Source organism: Borostomias antarcticus (assembly GCF_949987555.1).
Source record: "Borostomias antarcticus genome assembly, chromosome: 7".
NCBI classification, from domain to species: Eukaryota; Metazoa; Chordata; class Actinopteri; order Stomiiformes; family Stomiidae; genus Borostomias; species Borostomias antarcticus.
In genome coordinates, this window is record NC_140240.1 from 5618552 (window position 1) to 5632286 (window position 13735).

Below are 13735 nucleotides of genomic sequence, written 5' to 3' on the forward strand. Positions count from 1 at the left end.
CTTGACTTTAAAGAGTAGAGGGAAAAGAACACAGCCTTGGTGGGAGCCTTTGCTGATGGTCCTGGAGTCACATGCTTGCCCAGTTTCACGTGCTGCTTCCTGTCAGACAGTGATCCACCTGCATGGAGGGGGAGAGAGAGTCTGGTCTGGCCGCTTTCTGGCGGTTCTGTCTCTTGAACAGACGGTTCACATCCTTCTCTAGGATGGTGAGAGGTTGTGTTGCCATGGGGAGGTAGCCTGGTATGACCATCCCGATCTAGCGAGCAGAATGTGAGCTTGCGAGAACGTGATGGTCGTACCAGGCTAATAGGCTTAACACAAGGCTTAATGCTAATCGGTGAAGTGCCCATTTAAGTACACCCACCAGGCCTACAGTTGGGTGATAGTAAATTCACCACCTGGGTCGTCCTGACCCCGCTTGGCCTGGAACTCACAAATCTGGTGATCGTACCAAGGACAACTGGACCAGAGGCGCTCAGTCCTTAGATAAGGTGTCCCTCAGGAATGGAGCCTCCTGGTCTGCCATTCTCTCAGGAACAGACCAGAATGTCTGCCCTAATCATTAGAAGATGTTAACTCGCAGGGACGCAGGAAGAGGTGGAAAATGACTATTATCCAAAGACATGTAGGCCTATTGTGTTTATAATTAGTGAGTCACTCACCTCTGATGACCCCTTGTGGGGGAAGGAAGCCAGTGGTCAAAGTTTGTTTCAACTCTATACCACGTAAAATAGGAAGTGAAATTACCTTAACCCTAACCCTAACCCAAAGACCAGCCAAAATGTTGAGTCTCAATAATCACAGAGACACAGAGACATATCACAGCATAGCCTACCCTCCGTTCAAAGCATGCAAAGGCCAAATATCAGCTGTTCCTGCCCTGTTCCTGGTGACCACCACACTTTCGCCTGCCCGAACTCCAGCAACAATGTAGTACACTCCTGTGATGATGGGGATTTTGGAAAGTCCCATCACCGCATCCTGAAAGTCTGCTACTTCCTCCAAAGTCTGAGGGAATAAATGTTGTTACTGTATAGTTGCTTTGTCTCTATGGATGTTACAGTCTGCACACCCCTTTCACCTTCTTCACATTTTATTATGTTTCAGACTTACTCAATAGATTGAGTTCATTTTTTGTCTCAAGATTCTACACAAAATAGCCCATAATGACAAAGTGAAAACTGTTTTTTAGACATTTGTGTTAATTTATTTAAAATCCAAATGTAAAATATAATATGCACACCCTTTTATATGACACCAAAAAGTGAACTTTGGTGAAATGTATTTCCACTGATACTGCTTGAGATGTTTCTACAACTTAATTGGAGTCCACCTGTGGTAAATTCAATTGAATGGACATAATTGGGGATTGCCAACACCTGCCTATATAAGGTCCACACAGTGGAAAGTGCATGTTAGAGCAAACACCAAGCAATGGGCTCAAATTAATTACCTACAGACCTCAGAAACAGGATTGTGTCCAGGCATAGATCTGGAGAAGGGTATGGAAACATTTCTGCAGCTTTACAGGTTTCAAAGAACAAAGTGTCCACCATCATTCGTAAACGGAAGAAGTTTAGAACCACCAAGACTCTTCCTAGACCTGGCCGCCCGGCCAAACTGAGAAATCAGGGCCTTGGCCAGGGAAGTGACTAGTCCTGATAGAGGGAAAGATTAATGCAGATAAGTACACCAAGATCCTTGAAGAAAACCTGTTCCCCTGTTCCAGAGCGCTCTGGAACTCAGACTGGGGCGAAGGTTCACCTTCCAACATGACAACGATCCGAAGAACACAGCCAAGAGAACAAAGGAGTGGCTTCAGGCCACGTCTATGAATGTCCTTGAGTGGCCCAGCCAGAGCCAAGACTTGAACCCGATTTAACATCTCTGGAGAGACCTGAAAATGGCTGTGCCGATCCAACTTGATAGAGCTTGACAGAATCTTCAGAGAAGAATGGGAGAAACTGCCCAAAAAGAATTGTGCCAAGCTTGTAGCGTCATACCCAAGAAGATTTGTAGATATCATTTCATACATACACAGATACTTCATAGGCAAAGTTGAGTGCAATGACATCTGAGGGGGTTGCTCCAAAGTGTGAGGCCATTCCATGGATCTCGCCTGCATAGGGTTGGAATGGATCCTCCCAAAGCCGCTGGAGCAAGAGCAGGATCCACCCATTTTGGAACAGTACAGCTGTAAAAGACAAATAAATAAATAACAATGTAATGCTCCTGAATCATGTGTGGGCCTAAACAGAGGTCTATCCCTCATAATCTGAAATAATAGATTATTAGAGCAGCCTATAATAACTGTATAGACATCTTTTTGGCAAACTGAATTAAAAAATGTGCAGTCTTGGCACTCAAAATCAAATTTAAAACTTCTATATTTCAGGGGTAGGCTTGAATAATCATCATCCAACGTTTTCTGACTAGTTTCCATTAGCCTATTCATCACATACAGTACTAGGCTACAATAGCCTACCCTAATATCACAGCTCTGATATGAATTATCAGGTTTTATCATAGACAAAATGCTATAAATAGCCTATGTGTGCATATTGCTTATTGTTTCACCATAAGATGAATTAAAATAGCTGATTCCTGCAATAAGCAAGCCATCATTTGCAACAACAATCATTTGCCTCAAATTCAAAGTTTTACGCTGCGCCACTGGACCATCCTTCAAATCACGACCGAAATTAGTGTAAATGGCTCATAACGGCCTGTGACATACCAGCATTCACTTAGCCTACTCAATCACTTGCGCACCCGCTTTATTCAGGTAGACTTGAAGTGTCAAAGACTTTCAACAGAGACGCCCATCGCAACTCTGGGGGATCGTCCCAGCTGACCAGGTACCAGGTGGGGCGAAGCCTTCTACACATGACACTAGACTAAAGGAAATCAGTGCGTGAAACATGGCATCCCCATGGCAAGAGTCTGAAGTTCAGTAGGCTACGGTCGGGACATTGGTACCAATGGAACTTCTCGAAACTTTTGCGACAACTTCCGTTTCTGCTTAGCCAGCAGTAGCCTACTAAATCGCCTGACCACCGTATCTGTGTAGCCCATATTAAGTAGGCTATGGATGTAGGCTAATAATCAAGAGAACCTGTCAGTTTATCCCGTAGCCAATTAAGCTATTTGTGTCCAAAATGTAAGGCCAAATCCTACACTGTTTGTCTTAATCTGCTGTTTGCAGCAAAATATTTCATACAACCATTTATAGATTATGAAACATTTCGGATCTTGAATGTCCCTAAATAATTAATTTTGCCCAATTTCACCTGTGATGATAGTCTGCTACGCAGAATGCACTAGCAAGATTGAAACAAAAACAATATTACCACAAGGTGGCGCGCGTGTACTGAAGTTTGTGTCATATAACCTACAACGACGCAATTAACATGGTTAGGGTCCCTGTAGAGATTAAGGTTATGGAATGTGAACCAGGATACTTTTTTAATCCTATGAATATTGTAATCAAAAGAATCATGTTAAAAATATTCAGCATTAAATGTGTTTTTCCACAGCATAAAAGGCATACCATTTCCATCCAGTGGTGTGCTATAACATCTAGAAAAAACATTGTCTTTCTGCTACTCAAAGTGGTTTGATAGCTGATATAAACCCTTACACAAATTGTACTCTCTATTGGTTAAGATTGTTAGGTAGCCTAACATAAGTAGTCTAAACCAAACCCCAACATCTCAAATCCTAAAGCTGGACAATATAAATAACTATAAGTCTCTATAAGCACATTTCTCATTTAAATCCTGTAGAGGAGTACCTCTGCCAGAGAAATAGAGGAGATCATGTCTTATAGGCCTATGACTGACAAATACTATGAGTCAAGCGCAACTAAGAATAGCTCAGAAATCAAATCAGTAACTGCATTGCCTAAAGTTGATAAGATTTTGTTTGGGATGTCTGTTAACCATTACACTTGTTCAAAAAAACTCAGACCCCCAAATGCAATGTCAAGTGTGCTTTCTAAATCATCCAAATTAATGTTTAATAGATTTTAAAGAATGATTCACCATCTTGAAATCCAAGATGGCCTCTTGATTTACAGGGGCACTGCTGCTTTATGGGTTACGTAAGTGTTATGTAAGGGTGTGTATGGTATGACGAGCAGTCAGGTTGACTGGCTATGCCATGCAACATGCTTGAGCTGTCTACACAGAAACACATATTTCCACAGGAAAAAAAAAACTTTATTAATATTTTTTTAATGTATCAACAATACTTTATAGACAAAATATGTACAACAAGCAACCTTCTGTTAGGTCCCAAAATACAAATCCCAAGTACCTCGTCCTATACAAAACTTATAGGCCTATATTTTTTAAAATATTACATTCACTCTCCTCTTTGTCACATAGTCAATAATTAATACAAATACATACACATGTCTGTTTTAAATGAGTAAAGGCAACAGCATGAACTAAGATCAGACTTTACTTGAAAGAAATTAATAAAGAGCATGATGCAAATCAGGTCTAGCACAATGCTATGTACACGTTCTCTTGGTATATAGCAAATCACCATCTAAAACTCCCTCTAGTCGCAATGCAAATACACTCAGTGGGTCATGTATCAAAAATAGAGATGTACGAGTAGTATAAACAAAATAATTACAAGTTTACTTCACAGGAACTCAAACTACTTGCACAATATGGTAACGAGTTACAAACTCAAATCTAGAATGCATATCACTCTGCTGTTCACATGAGTGGTACATACTAGGTGTGGTGACACCACCCTGACTGGTAAAAGAACAATATTCAGTGGAGTCCATTTAGCTGCCAGGCTGGTGGATGAAGGAGTAATGGATTTTGTGTCAACTCTGGCCAATGTAAACCAGACACTTATTTGGTTGCGTTCTAGTCTTAAGGACGGTCTCTTGTCTCTCTCTAGTTTTAAGGAGCTACAGATGCAGAAAATATAGATCCTCCCAGTCACAGGTCTATAGCACGTAGAAACTAAAGCAGCATCTACAGGGGTTTGTTCAATCTTTACATTCATTACAGACAGTTGTGTGTGCAAAGGGCAGGTCGAATGGCTGGTTGCTGTCTGTATATCACATTCTGGGCTCAACTATGACACTCAGCACTTTTGACAAGTGCACAGAAGCCATTCAGTGAAATCCCACTTTCAACCATTGACTTGTATTCTTGTCCTTATATTGACCATCTTAACAGTATATCAGAACTGTGCAACAGGTAATCAGAGCTACAGGGTTTGCTTCCTCTCAGTGTAGTCAGTGTATGCTGACAATGGAGGATGGCGAGTTCTTGTGTGTGAGTCGCCGTTTGCCATTGCAGGGAGGACGCTTGCGGGGGGTCTGAACACCTGTCTCTCCAAGGGAGGAGAGAGTTCCTGGCGCTCTCATTTTAGTCTTCCATCCCTCGGACGCTTTCCAGCAGGCGATCTATTCAACACCAAAACATTCTGAGGAAAATATGCGACCGACACTAAAGTTCTTCAGTCTTTGGTTTCCAAGTTCAATGGCGGGACTTGCTTTAAGGCTTGGAGGAGCGCTGGCGAGTCCATGGGAGTCTGGTGGTGGGACACTGGAGAGCTCGCCCTGGGAGACATGACCAGGGACTGGGGTAGCTTCTCTGGAGACATGCTGGCTGCAGAGCCACTCATCCCTGGGTACATGATGGACATACTCCCCGGGTACCAGCACTTCTCCAGGAGGGGCAGGTAGGCGGCGGCGGCCGCTGCTGTGGGTGGGAGGAGGTAGAAGGGCATGCAGAGCGGGGATTGGTGGGAAGGGAAGCTCATGTAGCTGCCATGGGTGCCAGCCACCTGGCCGGAGAGGGACTCGTCCTCCGAGAACTCGGATCTGGGCCTCTTGGCCCGGGGCTCGTCGCACTCCTGCTTGATGGCGCCCGCCATCCTGTCCGCCAGCGTGTACTTCAGCTCTCCCTGTTTTCCGTACTGGCTGGGGTGCTGGGCTTTGGAGTCCCGTTTCTCATGCTCCCCTCCGTAGCCACTGTCAGTGTCTGTGTCGCTGCCACTCTGCTCCCCGTTGAGTTGGGGGTAAGTCCTCTGAATGACAGGTACACAGTTCCGGAACTGGCCCTCGGAGGCCTTAGCAGGCTGCCAGACGGGCTTCTCCGATTTCTCAGGAGCTTTGGGGGCAGGCTCCTCTACCTGCGAGCTGGCCGGACGCTCCAGCACTTCAGATGCTACTTTGTGGATGTGGCTGATCATGTGTGAGGGGGTCAGGTCTCGGCTGCTCTCCTGAGTGGCCAGGTACTGAAGGACCTCCTTGGCACATTTGTGAAAGCCAAAGCGGAACATCTCCTCACTGTTCTCTGAGCTAACACTGCTCTGATCACCTGTGGGGATAGAAGGAAAATTAGTTATTAAGTTGATATTTAGTGATACTACTAACATCACATGGGACTTTTAGATATATTTATGTTAAGGAAAAATAGCTTTGATTGAGCAGACATGCCGCTTGGTCTATTGATAATCAATACGTTGGGCATGGAAAATGTATCAAATAAATACATTTTTTAAAAGTGTAAAAACTTGAATGTAATGGTATCAAACTCACTAATTTGCATGCCATTCTGCAGTGCGATGATTTTCTGCTGCTGCTGTTCCAGGAGAATACCCAGGGCTTTCACGTGCTTGAGGGTGAGTTCCAACACCACCGCTTTCTCCAAATGGCCAAGCGTCTAAAACAGGAAGACCTCCGATAAGCATGTTGATCTTTCTTATGTAACACTGGCAGCAGCTGAACAGAGGACAAGCCTGCATAAAGCGGGAAGCCAGGCAAACAGCACACAAACACTAAAACCCAATGACTCAATGTGTACAATACAATCGATTTTGACTGATTAGGTCAATGTGATTTAACAACTTTAAGATCCATATCAAAACGACAGATAAGCCGTAACATTTGGAAAGTACAATGAAAGTCCATTTTCTGAGGTCAAGAAATCATTACGTTAAAAGTTAACTTCGAAGACACTTGAGTCAAATGAGCGACAAATTATAATCAAGCGGTTGGCGCTTTAGACTTTGCTGTAGGCTATGCGTTCCATATCGAAAACAAAAAAGGCTACTCACTGTGAGTTTCAGATGTTCAGGCAATAAATCCTTCAACTGGGAAATGCATTCGTTGATTCTGTCACGTCTTTTCTTTTCGATCAGTCGGTGAGGTAACTTGTATGTCTCCTGAGGGAACAATTAACATAGCCTATTAATAAACGACAAACCCAAAGAAAATTGTCTAATAATAAGTAAATTATTTAATCAAATCACAGATAGTTTAAATACGATGATATCAGAATCAGAATCCTATCATATAGCACGGGTAAATTCATTAATGAAAAAGTGAATGAAAGGAATATTGCACCTTACCTTGCTTTCATCCCCGCGCTTCATGCCCCTGCGTGGTTTGTACATGTACATGGGGAAATCCATTCTGTAGCAAAACACAATATCGATCAGGTTAGTCATCATGAGACATTTCACTAGGCTATAGCCAGACAATTAACCTTTTTTTTCCAAAAGCAAAACGAGTTGAAGTTGGAAATAAATCCTGAAAAAACTGCCCAAGTCGACTTACCCTTGCATGTCAGCTATCTCAAGCGACGGGTGTTTTGCCAGACAAGGAGGAGGTTGCGCACTTGTTATCCTCTCCATTCCGCGTCTTTTTGAATTCCGAAAATAAATCTCCAAGTAAATTCAATTTTAAAGTCTTCTTCGGTTGTTCTTCAATGTTCAGCGGCACTTGTCCTCTGTCTGTAGATTATTTTTCATGAATTATGTTTATTTATCTTCTATTAAATTTGTATTCGTCGTTTTTGTATATTATTCTCTCAGTATAGCGTAGAGCACAGTCCAGTTTGATGTTGTCACCGAGCGATCTAAGCACGGCAATGGTTTGGTGTAGCTCCACTCCCGAATAAATGTGTGAGAGGAGTGGTATTGACTACGTGTTAAATAAACCCTGTGACTACAGACACGTCTCTCGGTTGGAGACTGGCCTACCTCCGTCACTTGAGCCTCACGTGTTGGACGGCGCTTTCAACCCATCTGGTGTACAACCCATTGCTGTAGTTGAGGAGGATCCGCACGAGAACTGCCCTCCCTCTCACTCTAACAGGCTGTGTCCCGTGTACCACCATGCTCCAGCTACGAGCACATCAAATAACTCGACACACAACGTGCAAGTCCACCATGTTTATTGAAACAGAATTCCCATTCACATGCTGCTTGATAAAATATAACAATAATAATGATATAATAACAATTATCATAAGAACCCTTTATATTAGCCTAACTATTATAGCCTACTCGTTTACTATTATAGTCGTTGTTGTTGTTATTATTATTATTATTATTATTATTGGTAGTAGTATCCTAGTAGTAGTAGTTTTATACTATTACATTATCCTATAGCTTTAAGGTAAGCCTAATTAGGTTATTGGAATGTAATAATCCAAGTAAATAACCAGGTTATGGCTGCATTCACTGGTAAACAAGTGGAATTATGCTCCTAATTTGGTTATGGACATAATTTTGTTTATTTTAGCTGAGGCTATGATCCTAAATTGTGCCATTACAAGCCATCAAGCCCTGCGACAGTAGCCTAAATTGTTAGCCTAACGTTATAGGCTTAGGCTACTGCATGATTATTCTGTCACGCTGTTTGTGTTGTGCTCAAATGTGTCATAGGGCTCAGACTGGACACTGATTTCATACTAAGCGCATTCGCACGTGCGAAGGTCTGCGAGGGATGAGTCGGTTGATAGAGCCGGTCGGTGTGTTTGTGCCGGCTGTACCGGGCTGTCACGTTGAGCTCCTCATGGCAGCGCTAACCGAGGACAAGGAGCATAGCCCTACCAGTGACGTCATCCACTCATCCATAGCGTCTGGCAACACACGCCGATGTCCCGACAGGCAAAAGCAATTCTCATGGCCTCTATTAGCGCTATTACAGGCTTCCTCCCTTAGGCTACATGTACTTCCTGATATTAAAAAAACTTGCATAATGTAGCCTATCATTTACCGCTATTGTATGGCATTCACTGCAGAGCTGTCTTTGTGGCACTATGGACCTGAGCCAGTTTGGGGGGAGCTAAGACGGTTTGTTCTGGTGCCGCTCGTTTCTTGGGACAGGACAGTTATTATTAGGGGTTCTACTGTACGCTGCGTGGACCCTATTGTTCTTGTCAATATTCGTACAGTTATTCCTGTCAATTTTTGATAAAAAAAAAAAGTCTTGAAGTCCTGGACCAAAAACGCTCTACATCACCAGGTCAAAATAGACCATGAGTAACTGGAAATGGTGCTAGGGCAGATCTCCGCTCATGAATGCATGCCGCGGCTCTGCGCACGCGCACGTGGCTTAGCTCAAAGTTTAGTTTTGGCTCTGTGCACGTGCCTGCGAGCAGGACATGTTTGATATTGCTGCATTCATTAGGTCGAGAGCTTTATGCCAGTCCAAAACCTGTCTCCATGGTCTTCCCATGTCGAGATATGGCTGTTTCAATTATTCCTATTGACAATGAATAGGGGGGATTTGAATGAATGGAGGTGAATGGGTGGCCGTGTTTGAGTGGCTCTGTGGTGCCCCCCTCTGGTTACTGCCGCTGGGGGCAGTTTGGTGCACTCCGGGCTCACCCACCTCACCCCCCAGTCCAAACCTCCTGTCTCTAGCGCCCCACATGGGGGGCTGGCTTCGTTCAAAGTTTTATTTTAATTCATGGATCTGCCTCGTGATTTGAATCCCTTCCAACATTTTATGGTTTCTAAGTTGGCCCATGCTACAACCCTCCACCAAGTTTCATGAAAATCGGTCTGGTAGTGTTTGCCTAATCCCGCTAACAAACAAACCAATAAATAAACAAACAAGCCACCAAAAACATTACCTCTCGCCTTGCACTGTCGCTGGGGAGAAGGTACTACAGCAAAAAGAGTCACCACGATTCACCCATAGGTGGCACTATAATAAGCAATTTAGTACACAATGCTGGCATTTTCACTCTGTTTGACGAAAACATATGAAACTTGGTACACATTCCTCATGACAACAAATTTGCCTTTTTACCCCATAATGTCTGTCTTGATGGATTTTTTCTGCAGGTTGAAAATTTTGCAAAACCATCAAAAAGTTTCTTCTCATAAACCGTAAGTCTGATCCATCTGACATTTCACACGTATGGGTGTGGGGCATGTCTCCCTATAGAGTGCCTAGGCAGAAGCAGGAAGCACAGACCCCCATGGACTTCAAATTGGAAAATATATGTAGCCTACAGTAGTCAACGACTAATAAATATTGAACTGAATTTAATTGTGCCATGCATACACATACCATATGATGTTTGTCATATCGCACTATATGCTAAATTTGGCAATTTCTTCTAATAAACTGTAAGTCGAATTAGTCCGAAACTCGTACGTGTATGGTGCATTTCTCCCTATAGGGGAGCTAAGAGATGCATTCCAAGATCAAGGAGAAACTGGTATTTTAATGTCAAGCTAATGCTAATATAGTGCTTTAAAACTTCTCATGAACACTTTACCTGATTCAGTCACCATCGCACACGTGCACACTTGGGTATTCTGTCCATCAATGGTGATAGCGACAAGTTGTTTTGTTAAAAATTGCATGATTTGTGGTGTGACTAAGTTAGCACTTTATGCTATGTACTGCAGTGCACGTTCATAAGGTGCACACAGCGCCCTCTGGCTGCATTGAGCCCGTGGTAAATGTGTGACAAAATCTGCTGGGTTAAGAGATGATCACAACCTCAGTCATTCCTCAGTTTATCTGACTCCTTCAGTTCATCAGTCCTTTAGTTTATCTGATGACTTTATTTTATCACTCGTTCAGTCCATCTAACTCTTTTGGTTCATCACTTCTTCAGTTCATCTAACTCTTTTGGTTCATCACTCCTTCAGTTCATCTGACACTTTCAGTTCATCTGACTAGCCTACTTCAGTTTATCACTCCTAACTCTTTTGGTTCATCACTTCTTCAGTTCATCTAACTCTTTTGGTTCATCACTCCTTCAGTTCATCTGACACTTTCAGTTCATCTGACTAGCCTACTTCAGTTTATCACTCCTTCCGTTCATCTGACTCCTTCAGTTCATCACTCCATCAGTTCATCTGACTCCTTCAGTTCATCACTCCATCAGTTCATCTGACTCCTTCAGTTCATCACTCCTTCAGTTCATCTGACTCCTTCAGTTCATCTGACTCCTTGTCCCTCTGTCTGTCAGTCTGATCCTTGTCTCGTATGATCCCATCTTATTGCTGCTTGCAGCTATATTCATTCTTAGTTATTGTGAATAGTCAATAGCTTACAGTTCACTTATTATTCATTAACATGGCTTACTCCTGATTTGACTTGGAATTGTCCCTGGTACAACTTGAGATTGCAGACTTTGTTGCATAATATTCATAGGCCTATATCTTTCATAGGCCTATCTAAAGTAGCTACTGTAGTTCCCGAATGTGCCTTTTATTGTCCAACCTGAGATTGTAGAATTTATTGTGTATGTTTGTACATTGTTTGCCTTTTTGTGCTGACCTTTTGTGAATTGTTGTGCTTACTCTGCCTTTTTTTGTGTGTGTATTGTTGCTGTTATTACCACCATCCCAGAGAAAGCGCAGGGCAAGAGGTAATGTTTTCGGTGGTGTGTGCATGCGTGTGTTTGTCTGTTAGCAGGATTACACAAAAACTGCTAGAGTGATTTTCACAAAACTCAGTGGAAGGGTTTAGCATGGGCCAACTTAGAACCTATTAAATTCTGGGGCGGATCTGAATCACGGGGCGGGTCCACGAACCACCCATACATGGCAAGCCATTCACCTCCATTCATTTTTTGGACTTGGGGAGCGAAAAATTCTCCCCATTTATTGCCAATAGGGGGAATTGAAACAGCCATATCTCGACATGGGAAGGTCACAGACAGTGATTGGACTCGCATAAAGCTCTCGACCTAATGAATGCAGCAATACCAAACATGCACGCGCACACAGCCATGAAATGCATTCATGGGCAGAGGTCTATGCTCTCTCTCCTTTTTGCTCAGATTGCAATTGCATGCACCACACTAAGGATTCTCAATATGGCTAGTTCACTAATGTGCCTGTTCACTGAGATTGGCAGTTTTTATTCAACCATTTTGTTCATATTTCCCCAGACATCTAATTATAATTTTGAGATGATAGCATATTTACAGTCTGTAGGTAACTGAATTTGAATATTTATGTAAACATCTTACTCCTCATAAAAGTGCACCAAGCATTCTGAAATCAATAGGTCATTATGGCAGTTATTGTGATGACTATACTGTAGTTCTATGGCCTGCAGCAGAACAGATGGCCTGACAGAACAAATAAATGAAGGCAACCTGTATGGACTGAGCCATCAAAAAATGTGTCCGCTTTATTGCAGTACGGAAAGAGACAAAGATACAGCACATGTAAAGGAGAATTAAATTTATTTTATTAAACAATTCTACGTTAATTTACAGTTTTGACAGTGCTTAATTCTTTAAATCAATCATTTTAACATTCATTTTCAGTAACTATCTGCTTTTTAAATCCCTATTGCCTTTCAGAAAATGTAGGTCCGTAAACACAAACAATGATACAAGCAACATGCCATACTGTATGTACAGTACACATTAAAAAAGGGAAACAAAAGAAAAACAATATATTTTGACAGAAAAATGAGAAAACAGCTGTTCTGAACAATAACACAAAAAGTAGCTTTGTTACAAGCAATATATCAGTACTAAACTATAAGTCTTATAGGACAAACATTCTTACAGGCACATAACAGGTGTATATTACAACAAAACCAGGTATACAGTAAATGGATGCAAAGTTATATGCAATTTCAAAATCGGACTAATTATGAACAAAATGTTTGAATGAAATACAAATGTCCTAAAAGTTTAATGTCTCAACTATTTAAGAGAGCCAATATAAAATAAGTTAACAAGATATGACATAATAGTTGCGCAGGGGGAAAAACACAAGACCCATCTTGCTTTCAGACAATACACTTTCTCTATTAAGCACATTTAAAAACTGTACGCAACATGTTCAGATAAATAAACCAAGTAAAATAAAGAAGGCCCACTTACCCATGTAAGTTAATTTGTCCAAGTCCTATCCTACATTGCCTTATGTGAAAATTACCAACAGGTGTGTGTCTATTTTACTTGAAGCAAAAGTTTGAAAAAAACAACATTAAAACATTCCCATTTTGACTCCATTTTAAGTAGACTTACAGTAAGCCTACTTTTATAACTTAAATCCACACACCAAAGAGGTTGCATATTTTTAAGTATTGATATTGCACAAGATACAAAAATAGGACATTAAATACTGCTTGCTATACCAGTAGTAAATACAAAAAGATGTTCCATGTCTGTCAGTGCCTTCTTCATGTGGGGCTACATCTTCCTGTCCAGTACAGCACTGCTGTGTTTCAAGTTCACCCAGTAAAGGCCATGTAACAAGAATTCACTTTCATTCCTACATAGAAAACATTTGGCACCAATCTCAACTGGACTGAGAAAAGGATTGGGTGTTTTCCCTCCATTTGAGTTATACCTTTGTGGGCTATCCTACAGTACATAGCACAGTATCACAATTATATAGCTGTTTCAGAGTGTTTGCTGCTTTTACAGTGTTGACACTCACACTCAGTAGCTATGGGATATGCGGGACCTCTAAG

General features: G+C 42.0%; 1 protein-coding gene across 1 annotated transcript; it reads right to left on the reverse strand.

The window, feature by feature from the left end:
* Positions 1–4204: 4204 nt before the first annotated feature.
* bhlhe40 (basic helix-loop-helix family, member e40) lies at positions 4205–7994 on the reverse strand. The gene is made up of 5 exons (XM_084441138.1): positions 7598–7994; positions 7390–7453; positions 7096–7203; positions 6578–6701; positions 4205–6356 (listed from the first exon to the last, which is right to left on the reverse strand). The coding sequence occupies exons 1-5, from the start codon at positions 7672–7674 to the stop codon at positions 5491–5493; spliced, it is 1239 nt and encodes a 412-aa protein (XP_084297264.1). The 5' UTR covers positions 7675–7994; the 3' UTR covers positions 4205–5490.
* Positions 7995–13735: the final 5741 nt, after the last annotated feature.

Coding starts and splice junctions, on each gene's coding strand:
- bhlhe40 (XM_084441138.1), bottom strand. CDS start 7,674: ATGGAGAGGATAACAAGTGCGCAACCTCCTCCTTGTCTGGCAAAACAC. Junction 6,702..7,095: donor CTGAACATCTGAAACTCACA/GTGAGTAGCCTT, acceptor TTCCTGTTTTAG/ACGCTTGGCCATTTGGAGAA. Junction 6,357..6,577: donor GCAGAATGGCATGCAAATTA/GTGAGTTTGATA, acceptor CTATCCCCACAG/GTGATCAGAGCAGTGTTAGC.